The sequence below is a fragment of the Aedes aegypti genome, chromosome 2, assembly GCF_002204515.2.
Source record: "Aedes aegypti strain LVP_AGWG chromosome 2, AaegL5.0 Primary Assembly, whole genome shotgun sequence".
NCBI lineage: Eukaryota > Metazoa > Arthropoda > Insecta > Diptera > Culicidae > Aedes > Aedes aegypti.
Window position 1 is genome coordinate 336,038,291 of NC_035108.1, and position 21,323 is coordinate 336,059,613.

Genomic DNA, 21,323 nt, shown 5'->3' on the forward strand with positions numbered 1-21,323 from the left:
TTGAAATTTTTCATGTGTAAGTTGTCAATCACGCAACTCAGCAGTCAAAAAATAATGGATGAGTTGGCTCACCTTTTTGACTCATTGTCTCATATTTTCACAGTTTACTCACACACGGCAATAAATTCTTGTTAATCTGGTAAAATTATAGTAGACTTTTCTAACGTAAATAACAACATTCGGGTTTCACAAGTTTTTGGCGGGTTTTGCGACTGAATCATTTTTTACGGTTTGAGTTGATTGAGTGATTTTGCACCAAAATCTCAACACGCTAAACTTCATCCGCTCAAAAATGAGTGCAGCGCGCACAATATCGGCCTCTCCTCATGCAGCACATATTCTGTGTAAAGGGGGCTGTACACAGTTTTGTGCAAACGGTGATAAACAAGTAAATGCGCACAGAGGAGGAACGCTTGGAATGCGAAATTCGCTTCCATTTTTGTTTTGCTTCTGAAAACATTAAAACAACATTCAAATTTCAAAGTTTTTCAGAGATTTTTTCATTCGAATAGTCAAAGCGGAAACAAATGGGGAAAACACTTTTGCATTTGCGACCATCTTCCGGCTTTTCGCTGGAAAAATCCCGAAAAACTCCCAATCTCACCAACGGCTAACTGTTTGCTGCCGCGCGGGAGATGATTGACAGTTCCGTTTCCATCGATCCCCGCACAGCCGAAGGCCAACACGTCGGCTACTCACAGAATGAGTGCGACCTACACAGAATTTTCACTCAGTCAGCCAGTTCTGCATTGGTTGCCTCATTCTATGTAGTTTTAACAAATGCGCTGCGTGGAGCAGTCTTAGCGTGAAGCGTGAGATTTGCGAGATCTCTAATGAATTTGCTCTCACGGGAGAGCGTATTGATTGAGATTTGAGTGTGAGTCTATCAACACTGGTACTATTACCATTCCCAGCCCTGCTTGAAACATTGCTCTACTTAAATCAGCACGACACAATACAGTCATGTTTCCTATTAGACGCTGCTACCCACAATGTATCCATCGCAATTTCTCAGCTACCTCAGCTGTCCTATCGATTCTGATGAAATTTGGTAGGTAGCAACTTGAGCATCCAAGCGATTCCGTACAATATTGGTAGCGGACGACAGTTGGAAAACGTCGCAGTTTGACAAGGAGGTGTTTGTTGAGGCGTTGAGGTTGGAGCACAATGCTCAGCTATTTACTGCGAATGAGTTGACAGCGGCATTAGCACGATCGTACGATGTAATGAAAGAGGGTAAACCGAGACATAGTCACCGTCCAGCCTACTGGTGGAACTCGACTATACTATACTCTATTACTTATATTTCTATGGGGCTTTGCACAAAAATCAGTCCCTCTTTTTCACTCTACCATGACATTAGTAAACAACAAGGCCAATAAACGTCAAAATCCCATACGAAATCAAAACAGTGCAGAGCCCTATAGGCCAGGAGAAGTGGATGAACTTGTCATTCATTTTTCTGTCAAATCTCATACAAAATCTACTTTTTCTTTGACAGAAATTCACTCTAGGTGAACCACTTCCCCTGGCCTATTGGCTAGGAGAAGGATGCAGAGAGCCCGTAACGAAGCTGAAAGAGCAAATGAACTAATCTACGATGACGTCACGCCGCAACTTCCAGCGGGAAGAAAACCATTACTGCGGGGCGTGTTTACAAAAAATGAACAATTTCGCTGCACATTCATCCACTCAATGTTCATCCGGTGAACATTCATTCACTGGATGTTGGATCGGATGTCATTTTATGTAAACACGGCCCGCATTTACAGCGGAAAAGAAAAAAGAAAGTCGACAATAAAAGAAGACCGTGGATAAGTCCATGGAAGACCAGCCTACACGGCGGCAAAAATCGCTCTTAACAGAGAAATCAGACTCAGTAAGAAAGCCTGTCTGAAGGAGCTCTGTCGCAACGCTAATTTTAACCCGTTGGGTGACGCCTACAGTGTTGCAATGACGAAGTTAAGGGGCCCAGCTGTGTCACCCGATAGGTGTCTGGAGAAGATGAAGACTATTATTGAAGCGCTATTACCGCGGAACGAACCGACCAGTTGGCCGTCCACACCGTACGGAGCTCAGGATACAGAAGAAGAAGAAGCCCAGGTAACGAACGATGAACTGATAGCGGTGGCGAAAGCCTTGAAAACCAGGAAGGCTCCAGGACCAGACGGTATCCCCAACGTAGCTCTGAAAGCAGCAATCCAAGAAAACCCGGATATGTTCAGGATCGTGCTGCAATAATGTATCGATGAGGATAACTTTCCCGACATTTGGAAGCGACAAAGGCTGGTGTTGCTGCCGAAACCAGGGAAGCCTCCTGGAAATCCTTCAGCATATAGACCACAGTTGGCAATGTGTAAGAACGAGTAATCCTAAACAGGCTTAAAAAATACACGCAGGGAGAAAACGGCTTGTGCGACATGCAGTTTGGCATTCGGAAAGGTAGATCCACCGTTGATGCCATCCAAAAGGTAGTGGAAGCTATGCAGACGGCTCGGAAGCAAAAGAGAAGAGGTAATCGGTACTGCGGAGTGGTCACTCTGGACGTAAAAAATGCCTTCAACAGTGCCAGTTGGGCTGCGATCGCCGAATCGCTGCACAGATTGGAGGTCCCCGAGTATCTTTGTAAATTTTTTAGGAACTACTTTCAAAACCGTGGTCTACGAAACAGACACTGCCCAGATAACCAAAATGTACGTATAACGAAATCACCTGGAGGCTTTGTATGTGCAAAATTTCACTTATAAGATGTCGCGAAAAGGCCTTCTACGTACGAAAGTGGAGGCAATATGGGTGCATACATTATGTGATGAATAACAACATACAATGCGAGTGTATAAATATTCTACCTAACTAACCTGTGAACTTATGCGACTTAACTTATGATAACAAATGTTGATTTGACAGCTGCTTCGGATTGATTCGACTTACTTTGTACGAGTGTACGGGACGAAACAAAATGTACAAATGAACTCAGAAAAGAAGTGTTTTATGCGAGGAAGCTCATCAATCCGACGAGTTTATCCACGGTTTTTTGCGGGTTTGATGTAATTAGTATGAATAAACGAGTTGAAACGTGAACTTTCATGCGATTTCTGGTTGTCTGGGTGGGCAAAAGTGCACAACAATCACGGCGGGCGTCCCATAGGGTTCTATTCTTGACCCGACTCTCTGGAACGCTATAGGGTAGGTGTACCAGTTATGGCCATAGGGGTTCCCTATTTCGCCATACGTGATATCTTGAATGCCTTCACATTTTGAAAAATATTTTGTGTTTTAGCAGTAAGATAAAGGATAAATCTTGATGTTAAATCATTCAGAAAGATTAAAAATTTAAAAGTTATCCATATTTTGCATTTGGCCAAATAGGGAACCATAACTGGCGATAACTGGTACATTTTCCCTATATGACGGAGTGTTGGAGCTAAACTTTCCCCGGGGTGTGAAGATCGTCGGCTTCGCGGATGACGTGGTGCTCGTAGTCATCGGAATATCACTAGAGGAGATAGAGATACTTGCTACCGATGCAGTAGACGCCGTGGAAGAATGGATGCGAGGGAAGAAGCTTGTGTTAACCCATCACAAAACCGAAGTAGTGATGATAAGCAACCGAAAGGCAGTGCAGCATGCGAGAATCTTGATTAAACAGTGTACCATCGACTCAAAGCGGGAAGTTAGCTACCTGGGAGTGATGATGGATGATTAGCTGAGCTTCAACAGCTATGTTGATTATGTATGTGAGAGGGCCGTGAAGGTAATATCAGCTCTATCCCGGATCTTGCCCAACATTTCAGCGATCAGCAGCAGCAAGAAGCGACTACTGGCGAGCGTATCCACATCGATACTCAGATACGCTGGCACCGTGTAGGTGACTGCACTGCAGACGAAAACAGGCAGTCTTTGTGATTGCAGGATTGATCCCTATAAACCTTCAACTCGAAGAGGACAGCGAGTGTTACAGGGACCGCGGCACGCTGGACAACAGCAGTGAGATAGCGCTGAGAACGGTAGATGGACCCAACAACTCATTCCGTGCCAGGCTTGAGAACTGTGATCACAATTTGCCACAGTTCATCGATTCTGCCAGTCAACCAAAACACAAAGCAGAAGCAGCATCAATACCATCAGGTGTTGCGCTGCCAACGGTTCACACACTGCTTGACTGTTTTTGTCTCTCCACTATGACCGTTTTCGGGCAGCCATCTCGAGGTGAATGATTGGAAAAAATGTAAAATAATTCAATCGCTAATATTTCGCTTCTGTTTTCTACTAATTGATATCTATTAGCGTTAACAGCAAGAGCAATCATTCCGTTGCGATACATATAAACAAGTTCAATTTCATGCTGCCTTTATCTAGCAAAAATGCATAACCCCGAAAACCGGAAAAATCGTGTCACCACTGTGCTCGAGTCATTTCGCATTCGAGTTTGAAAAAACGTTGCGAAGAAGAAGATTACAGTTTTGAAGAGCCGTGACATTTTTTTGTTTTGAACGGTCATGGTTTGCTTCGGATTTTGATGGTCGTGTAGAAAAATGTGAATGTCGAGGTGGTAAATGTTTGCTACAGTACATTTCTCATCCCTGTTCCGTGCCTATCGATGTGGGTAAATAGAAAACACGCAGTTTTTGTCTAGTCATGGCTGCCTCAAGAAATACCTGAATAGGATTGGACACCGTTATGCACCGGGTGCGACGACGTTGAGGAAACCCCTGAGCACGTGGTTTTGAATATCCGCGCAGCATGAGCATGAGCATAAGCGAGCTGAAATGATATCTGTCGTTGGCAATGACGTTTATGTGCACAATATTGTCCAACGAATGTGTGCTGACGAAGAAAAATGGGACGCGGTAAACAGGACAATCATCCAGCTGATGTCTCTGTTACAACGAAAATGGCGAGAGGAGTAGCGGTACGTAACGCAGCGTAGCTTTGAGTCGTTGGGGCAGCCGGAATCCCCGAACCGAACTCGGCACTCGACAAGCCAGTCTGAGGAAGCGAGTAATAATAAGTCGTCGAGGCTCCAGCAAACCGGAAGTTACCCAAGTAACCACGAAGCTGTATATGAATACTTTATGTTTGCTCTATAGTGTGCTATCAGATTTTGTTTTAAAGTTACATAATCTTTAAGAGCTTTATAAAGCATAATTAAAGTGAAAAAGGGCCCCACAACAACCAAATTAATGCAATACTTGGTAAAGCAGTTTTAATGCACAAGCCCTACTAAAGCATTTATGGTTGTATTTTTAGGGTTCATGATGTATATTATCTTAAAATTATGTATATTTAGGGCATGCGTTGAAAGTAAACAACAAAATAATGAGTGCAATGGTTTTGTTACCATCTCAATGATTGTTTTTTTTTGCTGGAATCAGGATTTGAACTCACAACTAGGATGATGGTGTGCTGGATGCCTGGCGCGTTGGTGTCCTGTGCTAAAGCTGCTGATGTGATGAGGTAGGATAAAAGTTCCTTATAAACAAAGCCACTGTATGTGTTAACCATTACTATTCGCCCAGTTTTTACGTATAGAAAGAATTCTCTTCGGCGATTGAAAAACAGTGATTTCCTTTCCTCACCAAATGAAACATCAATAGAAAGAATTTGATCACCATTCTTTCTCGTGGAAGAAATAACAGAACTTAACCAACAAAACAAAGCCCAAGCGCATTGAAGAGATTTCAGGGGAAAGATATTGATCAACATTTCTTCTCGCTCCATATGAATAGAAGAGTCTCATAGATAAAATACAACATAATTCTGAATGAATACATATATCTTTAGATCATGAAATAGGGGTTAAAGATGGAAGAAATTCATTTCATTACAAAAATTGTTCTTTCATATCCCACAAAACGTAATGAGCGAGTGCAAACGTGCTCGATCGTCTTACTTATTTATTACAGATTCGAGTGCGTTTAATGAGGTTACGTAATCTTGTATGACAGCATAACTGTATATTCACTCTAAACGCTTAACATAATGCTGAATTAAAATAATGCCACAAAGCATTTATAATGTTAATCAAATGGGTCATTGCTTGACAGTTATTGAATAAATGCATGATAACATTATTAATGCAACAAATGTTGACTTCCGATCAAATTAATGTAATGATTTAATGCTTGTGGTTACTTGGGTATCCTCCAACCGGAATTTCAGGACCGACCCCGGCACTTAACCGACCAACATCGCATCGGAGTAGGCTATGTCCTTCCGCCGGGGACTAGCTGAGTAAATCGCGAATCAGCACCGGTAAATGGACGTCAGGGCGCATGTGAACCGGAAGTTTCCCTCCACCGGAATTGCAGGACGGACCTCGGCATCTGCCCGGATAGCATCGGTTCGGGAGATCTTCCACCGTCGGGTAAATCGGAGTAGGATAGATTCACCGTGTCAGGCACTATTCTGATTAGTCCATAGCGAGTCACCGGCTTAAGTCGTCGGAGTACAAGTGAACCGGGAGCCATCCTTAAACCGGAATCGCTGGATCGACTTCGACACTTCACCGGTCAGCACCAGTGAAGCGAGAACAAACGTGTTACGTTAACGGTTTCGGGAGATATTCCTACGTCGGGAACTCTTCGCTCTAGCTCCACCGTCGGGGACTATGCCGAGTAGCGATCGTGACAAACCACCAGTTTTGGGTCCTCGGGGCGCCAGGGAACCGGAAGCTACCCTCCAACCGGAATCGCTGGACCGATCTCGGTGCATCTTACTCTCCAATTTGTTTATTTTTATTGCTTCCTATTTCTTAGTTTATCATCTTGTCACTGGAAACTATTCTTGCCCTTTTTTTTTTTTTAAACAAAAATGCTTTTCGGGGATTTGATTTTTCAAGGCATTTTGAAAAAAAAAATGGTTCTGGAAAATAATTTATGCAACATTCTAGAATTAGTAGTATAATAAGTATATAAATAGTGGTATAATAAGTGTAACACATACTTATCGCTCAGTTAACCTAATTTTTCTCCCCAATCTCATTCTACAGAACCACCTGACCGCCAACGCCCTCTACCAGCAGGACTGGCCCGGACAGATGAAGTACCGCAGTCCCATCGAGAAGCACTACCGAAGCGTGAAAACCATGATGTTGATCGTGATCATGCACTCGCAGCGCCCGTTCCGATTCACCTGCGGAGGACTGTACAAGATGTCGGTGCCCGTTTTTACCACCATGATCGAGACACTCTACTTTGCGGTCACTTTTATGATGAGAACGATTAAAATTCAGCGCTAAGTATGGCGACATAGGGAAGCACTTAGAGAGGCAAATCTAGGAGTTCAATGACCGGATTTTGTAGGATGGAATAAATTATCTGTTCGTTTTGGTTTGAGTCATGCCCATTTTCGCTTGGTAGTTGATTATCACCTAGCTGCAGTCGGAGACCGTAATACAGTGACTCAATTTCATAAACGTACAGGGGCATTCTTTACACATGAAGTTGGTTCAAAAAGTATCAAATCTCGCATAACTTATGATCTCGCCCTAAAAGCCATTGGTAACCATGAGTGTTGCTCGTTGTTCCTGAGCATTTGAATGGATCTACACGTTATTTAAAACCTCTATCGTGAAGGAAGGATCTTTCTCTACTTGCCAGTGGTATTGGTTTAGATGCTCATTCATTTATTTGCTCAGAAATAACGAGCTACACACGAGGTTACCAATGGCTTTTAGGGCGTTATCTCAGATTATGCGAGAAATGATGTATCAAACATAAATTATTCTATCAATAATGAAGATCATACACACTAAGCTCATTTTACTCGAATCCGTGAATTTAACCGTAATGGTATGAGGTTTCTTACACATGTTATTTGAAACAAGATTCTAATTTCAAGGTTGTCGATACCAACTCGTAGCTACTCTAAAACTGATTATAAGTTTTTGGAGCTCACTCAGCTTTCGAAGATTTCATTCCTAGGAAAATGTTATTTAAAAAAATATATGTTGCTGTTCGTCTTACTACACTTTATAGATATACTAATTGAAAAATGGTCATACATCCACTAAAGTTTCATTTATAAATCTACTCTAATACAACTGAGCAACGTTACAAAGGACTTGAGAAACCATATGGATCATTGAAATCACGTTTTAAGTGTTGTTTGAATGTTGAATGTGGAATGTGAAATTTGGTAAATTTTAGACACAAATTCATTACTTTTTCCAAAGATCCAAGTAAATGAAAACGATTTGTTAGAATTCGTTATATTATTTTATAGTTTTTTTGTCTCATATACTTCGTATGTACGAATATGAATTTGAATCACTGTATATGCTAGAACATATTGTAGCTAGGTACTTACCATCCTTATTAATATCCCAAATGACGACTCGGGTTCGGAGTCTGGCAAAGTTCTGCGCCAAAATTCGCCCCACTCCGCCGCCTCCTCCGGTGATTAGTACCACTTGGCCGGAGACATCCTGAAACAAACAGAAGAAGATGTTTCATGAGCAAACAGCCGTATAACGCTATGATTATTGTTTGAACAGTTTATTGCATATACATTTATGGCACCCCCATCTCGTGCGGTGCCGTATGTAACCATCAGACCATGCAAGCAACAAGCAGTTGGTCAGTTTTGTGCGATTTTTCTCACGATTCGTTGCATGACTGTTATTAGACATTGAATATGAATAAATATCAATTTATTAATTCTGTAAATGCTTAGACAGGTGCGCTTGAGTGTCAATTTGTCGAACTTGGCTCGAGGCGTTCGATTTGCGGTTTAAATTTGGAAACAATGTTCACACCTTTCCAGTAATTAAAATACACGCATGCAATATTGAGCAGTTTTTATTTTGTTTATTTTTGTCTTTCTAGGAAAGTTAAACAAAGTCTACAGAAAACCTTACCTCAATCAGGAAAAAAAAAATTCCGGTAGGTGTAAATCCACATGGAGTTCGAGTGAGGCAATCGTATCTTCATGAGATTTTTGCGAAAAAAATCTCATGAATAGCACTCGTCTAATAAAGTCCTGCCGTTGGAACGGCTTTAAGATTTTTTTTCACGAGTGATATTTGGCATTTAGACATTTAATCTCCAATGACAAAAATATTAGACTTATTGCGAGTCAATTTCCGCAAGTCAGCTTGGAACAAATTAAAATGTTGCCCACTGCATTTAAAAGGCAAATAGGTAGCTATGAAAGTATATTACGCCAATCTGTGTTTCAACAGAAACATTCATAGTTTCAAAAACTTTGGTTTCAAATGACAAAAAAACTTGAAGTTTAGGCGTATGTATGAATGATGATTGCATCCATACCACATGCTCCATTCAGTCGATCATTACAATAAACAAAACAGTTTGGATCTCTTTTGAGTTCGTATCGAAGTGTCAAATATGTTTCGGTTATAGCTAAGTAGTACTATATGTATGTTATTAGCTGTTAGAAAACTAAACGGCTCGTCCTCTTTACCATTCAAGAATAGAACATTCCAATTAAAAATGTAAAGAAAAACAAATGAATTCATTAGAAAAACGTAATCCAATAACAATTTCATTAGTAAAATTAACACCAACCACAACTGAATCAGCCATAGTGGTGGTTTTGAACATGGCTTCAATCAATTTATTCAATTGTTCAGTTAGAAAATCAGAAACAGAGGGAAACATGTTGTTAGAAGTAGGTAATTTTTTTGAGGATGTTCTACTGATGAAGAGGCGAAATAAAAATTACCTGCGGTTGCATAAGCAGGAGTATTACCATTTGATTTGAAACAGTTTGAATGGTTACCCGTATGAAAAAAGAAGAAAAACAGAAATAACCTACGACAACATTGGTATAGGAAAAAGGAATATGAGGAATAAGGAAAACTTAGACTTATGGTTGCCTCCGCAATTTGCACATACAAACTTTTTGGTATCTTGGTATTAGGACAGCCGTCCTTAGCATGAGAAGAACCTCCGCGAATCATACATTTTGCCTCCATGCGGCAATGTTTTGTATCATGACCCCACTTTTGGCACCGACGGCACTGAGTGGGGTTCTGGAAATTTCTTCTAGGTTTTTGGAATTGATTCCATGTCAAACGGACATCGAACATAAGTCTTACTTTTCTAAAACTTTAATATTATTTAGATCACTTTTGTTAAAGTGAGCTATATAATATTCTTGGGAATGCCGTTTCCAACGAATGTCAGAATGGGTTCTCTTTTTCATAATGAATTAATGATTACTTGGACTGGGTAAAAACCAAGTAAATATTTTATTTCATTTTTAATTTTTTCTCTTGAATCAAAGAACCTCGGCTAGAGACTGATTTGATTTGATGTTCGGGAAATTTGTCTAGAGCAACTCAGATCAAAGCTCTCCGAATGCAATAATCAACACTAGTTATTTCGCCCTTGTCGGTAATGATTGTTATCTAGGCCATTTGCTTAAGCCTCAATGCAATGAAAAATCTCGTCTCATTAGGCAACCAACAAAACTATAGTCACCTTCTTATAACATTGAAGCAAAAACGCAAAGTATGTGATATTGCACTGGCATAAGAAGCCAATGATTAGGCACCGATGGGCCGTGACATCCATACTCAGTGGCTTGCAATAATTACTCAACTTTTTTTGTCTACCATCTAACATTATTTCCTCTTCAATGATACTGACTATGGCTATGGTACTATGATTGATCTTCCTCCTCCAAGTTGTGTTGAACAAAAACCTTACAAATGGTTAGGTGGTTTAACATCTGAATAGTTTATCATAAATTTCCAACCTCTATGGAATTTACGATGGGTGTGTTGTAGGTCATGCTCTGCTTATCTGCCAGCGTTTGGTGTCGGTTTGGCGTTCTTGATCACGTATCTCAGCCGCATTCAAGATCGCTAGTTAAATTTCTAGCACCTCGAACGGAGATACTAACGAATTTTATCACCCACCCCACGCGAAACATGATAGGCGGCTTATTATCTAATAAATCACCGTAGATTATATTCACTCCAACGATGGATCAACTCCGGTTGTGGTTATGAATCGTCAATTTCGCGTTAGAATTGTAAAAATTACAATAGCTTTGCTAACTTCACATTCACCGGCACGAGGTAAGCACTCGGCAAATGGTCGATTGTACTCGCAGTTCGACTCAATTTCGCTGATAGTCGAGCGATTTGAATAAACCACGAACGGCTCTGAGGCCAAATCTCTAGCTAACAATGTCGATAGGGGGACCTGTGGTAAAACGCACCAGTTAAGGTGAAGATGAATCGAAGCCAAACTTCGAATTTTCAAGAGCACAAATCTGAAGAACCAAACACGCGTTTGAGCTGAGAACTAAATCGATTGGTTACTAGCTGGTGGTGACCAATCGATTAGATTTTAAGCTTAAATGGATGTTTGGTTCTCCAGATTTGTGCTTTTGAAAATTTGAGGTTTGGCTTCGATTCATCTTCACCTTAAGGAAGATGTGCCGAAATGAAGTGCATGTTACCTCAGGCACCCCTTCAATGCATTGTGTGTGCGATGCGATCGTTTCCATATCAAGACGCCTTTGGAAGTGAACGACCGCATGTGACGCATGCCCGTGTCTTAGTAGTCGGAGACTTGAGCCGTGGTAAAGCTACGAACCCTCTGATTTGCCTTTCAATTAAAATCGCGGCGCTGAGCGTTCGGATCAATTAGTTGATGCGATACTTTTCCTAAGCAGCAAGTGGAAGTGGCTGTGTGTCTTAAACTTAGGAAATTAGATACCAGAGAAAAAAAGACCAAAAAATGACCTAAAAGGAACCAAAAAGAGGCAGGAATTCTTTCAGGAATTCTCCAAGGAATGGCCAAGGATTTTTGACTTGTTTGATAACGGCTGATGAATAGACTTGAGCCCCTCAAGGAATTTGGGATTTCTGTTGAGGAAACGTGGATGAATTCTTGACAAAATCCGCATGAATAGGCGGAGGAATTCTTGCAGGGTTTCTTAAAAAATAAACCTTAAGCTTTTTTTTTCAAACACTCTGGAATGAACCTTTGTGGGTTTCCTCGGAAGAAATTCTGTAGAAATCATTGGAAGATCTTCTAGAGTAGCAACAACCGAATTCGGTTGAAGAATTAGTGAAAAAATATCTAGAAAAAATTCCAGGATAGTTCAAGGAAAAAAATATTACCTGAGGAAATTAACGGAAGTAGTAGCTTTGAAGTTCTCAACAATTTCCTGGAGCAAATCTGGGGATATTCTCCTAAGCACCAATTGAAAAATTGTTGGAATAATTTCTGGGGAAATTGGTAGAGCAACCTCTAGAAGAAAAAAGTATTCTACATAAAATAACTGTGATGTGATAACTCCTGAATTTTTTCCTCACGTAATCTGAGTCGAAATTCTTTAAGAGCCTATTGAACCCGTTATAGTCTCTGAAGGTTTCTTTTGAACCTGCACTATTTTGCATCAGGATTCGCAGCAAGAACCATTTTGGTTATGATAGGTATTTTAAAAACATCCATTGAAATTAGAGACTTTTTAGAAACTCTATTTTAGACCAAGTCCCTAAAAAGAAACTTTTTATCAGTCCTGTCATTAGGATCATTCATTGGATGAACTTTGGTTATAATACATATTAAATAATATAAATAACTTTTATATCTATAGATTCTATTAAAATCAATTTTATTAAACAAGTTTGACAAAAATCTACCAAACTGTTTGCCTTTGCAATGAGGTAATGTGAAATTGTTCTAATTTCCTCATCTATTTCTAGATAACAAATGGATGAATCGTGGGTAGGACAATCCTTTGACTGTCCTACCCAGGTGTTTTTGTGCGTAGTACATGTCCTACCTGTCCTACCCACTTCCCGCGCCACTGCTTCAAATGTACCGTTTTGATTCATATTTCGGACAGCTTCTAATTCCGGACACTCTACTTTGTATGGGAAACATTTCACACGAAATGTTTCAATTTTTGCCGTTCAAAAGTTAACAATATCGAGGCTCGTTTTAACAAGCTGTTTTCATAGATATCTATGCACACTTATAATGTACAACTGCCTTAGACCTCTCTTTAGTGGTTTAACGATTTCAATTGATGATTTGACTTTTCCATTAATGCTTTTCATGAGATGTCCGGAATTCGAATCAAAGTGTCCGGAATATAAAGCAAAAGTGAGGAAGCGTCCGGAATAAGGATCATCAAAAAGCTATACATTTCGATTTATTTAAAATTATTGAAGCTGCGGAAGAGTATTCTTTACCCACGATTCGAAAATTAAGGGTTTCCAGCGCTCGATAACGCTGAGGAGTCATACAGAATGATTTATTTTGTATGCTCTATGCTGTGTTATACTTCCCTGAGGCCTTAAGTGTCCGTAATATGAATCAAAACGGTATCTGATAGGCATGAATTAGGTGATATCAGTGAAAATTTTAATATTTCCGCAATGTCTAACTGTTAGCTGTTGGGTGTACTGTTAAAATCGTTAATTTAAATTTATTTAGTATTGTTTTTACGCACATGTATGAAACAACATTTTGATTCAAATGCCGAACACAGTTCTCATTTTGTCCGAACACCTTGATTCAAATTCCGAACAGCACGATTAAAGCGTATTCAAATAGATAATTTCGCAAATAAATTTATGTAAGCTAGTTTTACTGGTCTCGAAGTAGAGAATCATCACAACTTCTGAGGTATAAAATAGATTGAAAGACGTTTAAAATGAATTACAATTGCTTGCCATTTCCTTGTAATTTGATGACATATTTCAGTGACACATTTCAACTGAATCCCCACACAAAAACGAAGTGTTCGGGATATGAGTCTGTTCGGAATTTGAGACAAAACGGTACTCTATGCCTAGGGAAGTCAATGAAATTGCTATGGGGCTCTGCACAAAAATGTACCTCTCCCTTTCACTCGTTCATGAATTTTGTAAACAACAAGGCCAGTAAAAGTCAAAATCCCATAAAAAATCAAAACAGTGCAGAGGCCTATTACAAAAAGATCCTGGCCTACTGAAAATTGAGCCCAGACATCTTTAGCATGACTTTACATTGTAGCCGCGGACTCTAACCGCTCGGCAAGGGACAATTCTCAAAACAAGATTTCTCTTCTAGTGATAGTGGCTAGAGATGCTAGTATTAGAAAGTCAGCAGAAATTAATAACGCCAAACAATTTTTCGACTGGGCTGTGTTGCAAAAGGTGAAAGACCAATTTAAAAAAGATTGGGAATTTATCTATGCTACTGAAAATGACTATTCAGAGGCTGAAAAATTTCTTCAGGAAAGATTTTCTAACCTTGTTCCAATTCCTGGAACAAAAAAATATCATTCATTTATACCAAAAGACGAACGAAGCATTTTTGCTAGTGAATTCTCAGATGCACATGAAAACCAAGAAAATGCAGCATGCTTTGTTCTTAATAATACAAAGAAACGAAAATCTTCTGGTGTTAGCAACCAAAGACAATCTTCCCGGTTGAAAAAATAGATAGTATTAAGATGAAAATGTAAGTTATATACTGAATAATTTAATGAATAAATTAAAAAAAAATAATAATCTCATTTGTTCCATAGAAAAGAAAGAATCCCTTTTCAGTGTTATAAAAATTGAGGCAGAAACAGTTTTTTTTTTTCAATTTTTCTTAGCGGTGTAATTTTTCATGAAAAATATCCATTCCGACTTATACTTCATTAAAACCAATCCCATATCTTTTTTTCAGATGTTTTAGAAAATTTGCAATTGCTTTGATAAAAAATCTTTGTTTTTCCGATGCTTCGATTGAAATATGGGTTTTTAAAGAAAAGGCTTATATGGTCATTTTCCACAAAATTGGCCATAACTCAAAAACGAAAAAAAAGTACATTTCAAAAATTTCACCGATTAAAGCTTATGAAATTACCTTCTCAAAAATATATTTTTGAAAGTTTTCCACTAATTGGAACATAGATTTTCCGGCTTTTCTTTACGAATTTTCTCAACGGTGGAAATTTTTGTGGAAAACTGTTTCCAGTTATTTTTTTTTTTATTCCTGAGAAAATTTGCTTTCATTTTTATAAAAAAACTTTGTTTCTACGATGCTTCTTTCTTGAGTTATGATTTTTCAAAGAAAAGGCTCAAAATGGTACATTTGCACATTTTTTACAAAATTGGCCATATCTCAAAAACGATAAAAATACAATTCTAAAATTTCAGTTAAAACTTATGAAATTATCTTGGATTATTGGAAGTGAAGAACTTTGGTGATAAGGTATGGCCAATTTAGAATTGGAACATATAACATTTGGGATAATTCGGATACAATTTATTGAAATTGAATTCTGTTTCAACCAAAATGTTACATTGCATGTACACTTCAAAGGAAAAATAATTAAAAAATATTCATACTTCTTTCGCAGAAATTTTCGAATTTATCCCGGAATCATGATTCGGCACGCAGAATCGAGTCAAATTCGATATGTCGAATCGATTCACCGATTTAATCGATTCATTTTAATCGATGTTTTTGAATAGATTCGATTTTTAAGCTCATATTTAAAATTTACAAAAAAAGTTCTCGAAATAAAATCAAAAGCTATTGTATTTGATCATTTAATTCCTTCTAATAAGGATCATTTAATTCCTTGAATAAGAACCCTTAAAAATCATCTAAAAATTTTACCAGGATTAATCGAAGCATCTTATTATAAATTTATCCATGAATTCCATTTAGATGATTTTTCTGAAATCCTTTAGAGGTTCGTGTAATATTTCCTTTTCAAAGTTGTATGAGTTCTATTAATATTAGAAAAAATGATTTAAGGAGTTGATTCGAAAATTTCACTAGAGGTCGTCCTAAAACAAACAAGAACAGGAATTACTGAAAATGATTCTATCCCATTACCCCGAATGATATTTCCCCGAATTTACAATTATCTTGACATGGTGGCATTGATGACATTTCCACATGATATTGGAATTCGGGGTACTGACATTCGTGGTTAATGACTGGACAATGCGTACCATTGGTACTTCGTGTACCTGCAGGTATAAAATAGATCCCATTTGTGGTCCTTAGCCTCTTGTCCAGTAACTCCTATCCCTACCTCCCCGTGGTACCGCCTGGGGTACGAGTAACCGTAGGGAAGATCGGGTAACCAACCCTGGTGGGACCTTGGTCGTATGCTGACAGGGAAGGGGGGCTCCTCTCTTCTGAGGGTGTAGCTTATCAGAGCGTATGTTCTCCATGTTAGGGGCGGCTCAAAACAACGTCTGTTCTCCATGTTAGGAGCGGCTGATCATCGCCCTAGTGCCAGCGTGGGACTCTGAACAGTGCTGTGCACGATGATCCTTCGGCGAGACAGGGTAAATGTAAATTCGGACCGGAACAATCAGCATAGACCCAGGCATCGAAAACGGACTAACGATTGGAAACTCGGATCATGGAACTGTAAGTCTCTCAATTTCTTGGGAAGTACCCGCATTCTTTCCGAATTATTGAGGATCCGCAAGTTCGACATCGTAGCGCTGCAGGAGGTTTGCTGGAAAGGGTCGAAGGTACATACGTATAGGGATGGTTATACCATCTACCAGAGCTGCGGCAACAGACATGAGCTGGGCACAGCTTTTATCGTGATGGGCGAAATGCAGAGGCGCGTGGATACGACGGCTGCCCAAGCCGGTACCGATGCCCGCCACGGTACAATCTGGAACAACTCAAGCTACCCGAAGTCACAACTGATTACGCGCAAAGCCTTGAAGCAGCGTTGCCGGAAGAGGGAGAGCTCACCGAAGCTCCTCTTGAGGACTGCTGGAGTAGTATCAAAGCAGCCATAAACAACGCATCGGAAGTTGCCTTTGGGTTCGTGGAAGCAAATCGACGGTACGGTTGGTTCGACGAGGAGTGTCAGACGGTTTTGGACGAGAAGAATGCAGCGTGGGCGATGATGCTGCAGCAAGGCACCCGTCAAAACGTGGAACGATACAAACAGAAGCGAAAACAGCAAACTCATCTATTCCGGGATAAAAAGCGCCGCCTGGAAGAGTTGGAGTGCAAAGAGATGGAGCAGCTGTATGGTTCGCAAGAAACACGAAAGTTCTACAAGAAACTAAATGCATTCCGCAAAGGCTTTGTGCCGCGAGCCGAAATGTGCCGGGATAAGGATGGAGGTATCTTGACGGACGAACGTGAGGTGATTGAAAGGTGGAAGCAGCACTACGATGAACACCTAAACGGCGCAGAGGAGGAAGATCAAGACAGCAGGAGGAATGGCTTCATCAGTACGGCGGATGAGGGAGACGTGCCAACTCCCACAATAGGTTAAGTTAAGGATGCTATCAAACAGCTCAAGAACAACAAAGCAGCTGGAAAGGATGGTATTGGAGCGGAACTTATTAAAATGGGCCCGGACAGGTTGGCCACTTGTCTGCACCGATTGATAGCCAGGATCTGGGATACAGAACAGCTACCGGAGGAGTGGAAGGAGGGAATAATATACCCAATATACAAAAAGGGTGACAAGTTAGAATGTGAGAACTATCGAGCGATCACCATTCTTAATGCAGCCTATAAAGTGCTTTCCCAGATCATCTTCCGCCGTCTATCGCCACTGGCAAGCAGATTTGCTGGAAGTTATCAAGCCGGATTTGTGGACGGGCGATCGACGACAGACCAAATCTTTATGTTGCGGCAGATCCTCCAAAAGTGTCGCGAATATCAAGTCCCTACGCTTCACCTATTCATCGATTTCAAAGCGGCCTATGATACCATCGACCGCGAAGAGCTATGGAAGATTATGGACGAGAATGGTTTTCCCGGGAAACTGACTAGACTGATCAAAGCAACGATGGATAGTGTACAGTGCTGTGTGAACAAAGAAGATATCGGGTGCATTATCGGACCCGTTTGAAACACGCAAAGGACTTCGACAAGGCGATGGTCTTTCCTGCTGTAGTGTCTCACTGGACGCTTTCGAGAATGAAATACTTTCAGTGTATTATATTGTATTTCGATTATATTAACTTTACAGTGTATTCAGCTGATTAACGGTGTGCTAATGAATTGTAACGAATTGTAACGATGTTGTAAGTGAAATGGAATAAACAACCGATGAGCTGTGCTCATTCGAGTTCTAGACGTTAACAAAACAAGTCCTTTATTTTAAGACATATCAACTGGCGACGACAGGATAAAAAAGAGGTGCTTTTTACATAGTTCTACTATTGTGTGGAAAATCGTACTTTCCATTGTGCAGTGGATAGTGGCCATCATTTCGGAGGAAATCCATCAAAAAAGGCCTATACTTGCAAGTTGGGACCGGAATTGAAAGAAGAGTAAGGTTAGAAGGAACGTTTTTGGACCTAAGAGGAGTGCTTTGGACCATCCCGAGCCATACTCTTGCGCTTGGTGCCCGTTTGTAAGCTGGTAATGTGAGTATCTAGTTGGTTGGACTTTTGTTCGACATTTTGGTGCTCAAGTTGAAGCTTTTTGTTAGGAAAAGACGCTTTGCTTCTTTTGTTTACCATAAACAAAGGTGACATTGGTGTCTGTAACAAAAGCAGTGAGAATCAATAGACACTTTTGTTAAAAAAAACCCTTGTATTAAGTGAATAATAAGCACATTTGATTAACGTTTGTTTTCTATATCCCGTTATCTAGAATCGAGAATCGTCTGCTAACTGGCACGATACCAGCGGAACAAGGCATTTGTTCGTTAAGCTGAAGAGAATATCCGGATTACTGTTCGGACGAGTGCGACCGTGCGCCCATTACGATCTGTTTTGGAGTTGTCTCTGGCTAACTGGCTTGTGAAGGTTGAACACCGGAAGATTTGGTAAGCTACCCATTTTTTTCTCATTGTCCCCGGTTGTGCCTAGGAACTTTCAAAATGGCTCAGGGTACCCTAGCTACCATTATGGAACCGTATCGGAAAGGAACGTCCTTTTCTGAGTGGATTGAACGATTGGGATCCGTGTTTCGGTTAAATAAAATTAAAGAGGAAGATAAGAAAGATTATTTTGCTACATTATGCGGTCCGTCCGTGTATAGTGAGGTGAAATTATTGTTTCCTAATACTAACTACAGTGATATTAAATTCGATGAAATGGTGACGAAACTTAAAAGTAGATTTGATAAAACCGAATCGGATTTTATCCAGCGGTTTAAATTTAACCACCGGGTACAACAACCCGATGAATCTGTGGAGGACTTTGTCCTCTCTGTAAAGCTTCAAGCTGAATTTTGCTCATTTGAAAACTTCAAACAAAAAGCCATTTTAGACAGAATTGTTGCTGGAGTCAGAGACAAGGCTCTACAACAGCGTCTTCTTAGTGAAGAAAATTTAACCCTTTCAAATGCCGAAAAAATAGTTATTACTTGGGAGATGGCTAGCTCTAATGCGAAGAGTATGAAAGACAACTCTGATCAAATTGGCTTAATTAGACACGATAGATCAGCAGGTATAGCTTATAAGAAGTTGGAGAAAACTTTAGGGTTAGCCAGATCTTTGAATGGAGACAATGAGAGAGGCCCTGTGAAGGACAGGCTTGGTTACCGTCCATATGGTAGACAGCGGCAGGTTGATTGGAAAAGGGACAATAGTAGAAATCAACAGCCATATGAAGATCGCGTTTGTGGATTTTGTGGATTGAAAGGGCATTTAAAACGTAAATGCTTCAAATTGAAAAACCTTAAAAGGGACACCGTAAAGTTTATGGACACTTGGCAAGCAGAGCATGGCAGCAAGGGGCCTTCAGATGAAACAACCATTAGTGGGCTATTCAACAGGCTTAGAACCGACAAATCTGAAAGTGAAGACGAGGAATATGACGCAGGTGGAAATTGGAAGCGTGCAAACCACTGCTCATCGCACACAGATCCGTCTGTTTAATGACCCGGATTCAACAAGACCAAACATCTCGCTTCCTACGCCCAGCACACAAGACATGGCCATTTCAAGTACCTCTCCGATTAATATCGGCAGTGAACATCATCGAGGCCCTCAAGATGATCCTCCCAATCCGGGAGTCAAGCGTAAACGCGAGCAACATCAGTCGAGCTCAGAGCTGCGACGGTCTAAGCGAATAAAGCAGGTCAAATCTGATTCGGATTTTGTATATTACGATCGATAGTAAGATATTTTGAATTCCACTGTAATGTAAAGCCAAGTTCATTCAGAATCAATTATAGAATCACTTCGGAAGGGGGAAGAAGTTGTAGTGTCTCACTGGACGCTTTCGAGAATGAAATACTTTCAGTGTATTATATTGTATTTCGATTATATTAACTTTACAGTGTATTCAGCTGATTAACGGTGTGCTAATGAATTGTAACGAATTGTAACGATGTTGTAAGTGAAATGGAATAAACAACCGATGAGCTGTGCTCATTCGAGTTCTAGACGTTAACAAAACAAGTCCTTTATTTTAAGACATATCACCTGCCTCCTGTTCAATATTGCGCTAGAAGGTGTTATGAAACGGGCGGGCTTCAACATGCGGGGCACGATCTTCAATAAATCCAGCCAGTTCATCTGTTTCGCTGACGACGTGGACATTGTCGGAAGAACGTTCCAGGTGGTTGCTGAACAGTATACCAAGCTGAAACGTGAAGCAGATCGGGCTGGATTGAAGGTAAATACGTCGAAGACGAAATATCTGCTGGCTGGAGGAACCGAGCGCGATAGAGCTCGCATAGGCAGACGCGTGACGATCGACGGGGATGAGTTCGGGGTGGTGGACGAATTCGTCTACCTCGGATCATTGATAACGGCGGATAACAACTGCAGCAGAGAAATTCGAAGACGTATCATCGCCGGAAGTCGTGCTTACTATGGACTCCACAAGACCTTGCGGTCTAGTAAACTTCACTTCCGTACTAAGTGTGACATGTACAAGACGCTAATAAGACCGGTAGTCCTCTACGGGCATGAGACGTGGACAATGCTCGAAGAGGACCTGCAAGCGCTAGGAGAACGATGAACAACGTGTGCTTAGGACGATCTTCGGCGGAGTATGTGAGAACGGCGTATGGAGGAGAAGAATGAACCACGAGCTTGCGCAAATCTACGGTGAACCCAGTATCACGAAAGTCGCCAAAGCTGGAAGGGTACGATGGGCGGGACACGTTGTGAGAATGCCGGACAACAATCCCGCAAAAATGGTGTTCAACTCAAATCCGGCCGGTACAAGACGAAGGGGAGCGCAACGAGCTAGGTGGTTTGACCAAGTGGAGCAGGATCTTGGAAGTGTGGGGCGATCGAGGAATTGGAGGTTAGCAGCCATGGACCGAGTTTGTTGGCGTAACATTGTGGCACAGGTCATGTCTTGAAGGACGTAGAGCCAGCAAAAGTAAAGTAAGTAACATTCGTGGTAACGGGTCGTTCGGGGATTTGGAATTCGGGGTAATGGCATTCGG

The 21,323-nt window shown here is 40.6% G+C and overlaps 1 protein-coding gene and 1 long non-coding RNA gene across 2 annotated transcripts in view; one reads left to right on the forward strand and one right to left on the reverse strand.

The window, feature by feature from the left end:
* The window catches only part of LOC5574879 (estradiol 17-beta-dehydrogenase 11), an 89,821-nt gene that overhangs the window by 30,809 nt on the left and 37,689 nt on the right, over positions 1-21,323 (reverse strand). The window contains exon 2 of the mRNA XM_001661639.2: positions 8,311-8,428. Within this exon, the coding sequence (XP_001661689.1) occupies positions 8,311-8,428 (118 nt within the window). The remainder of the gene's footprint in view (positions 1-8,310; positions 8,429-21,323) is intronic.
* LOC110676809 lies at positions 17,854-19,870 on the forward strand. The gene is made up of 3 exons (XR_002500742.1): positions 17,854-18,337; positions 18,567-18,741; positions 19,742-19,870. It is a non-coding gene; the product is annotated as an uncharacterized LOC110676809 (long non-coding RNA).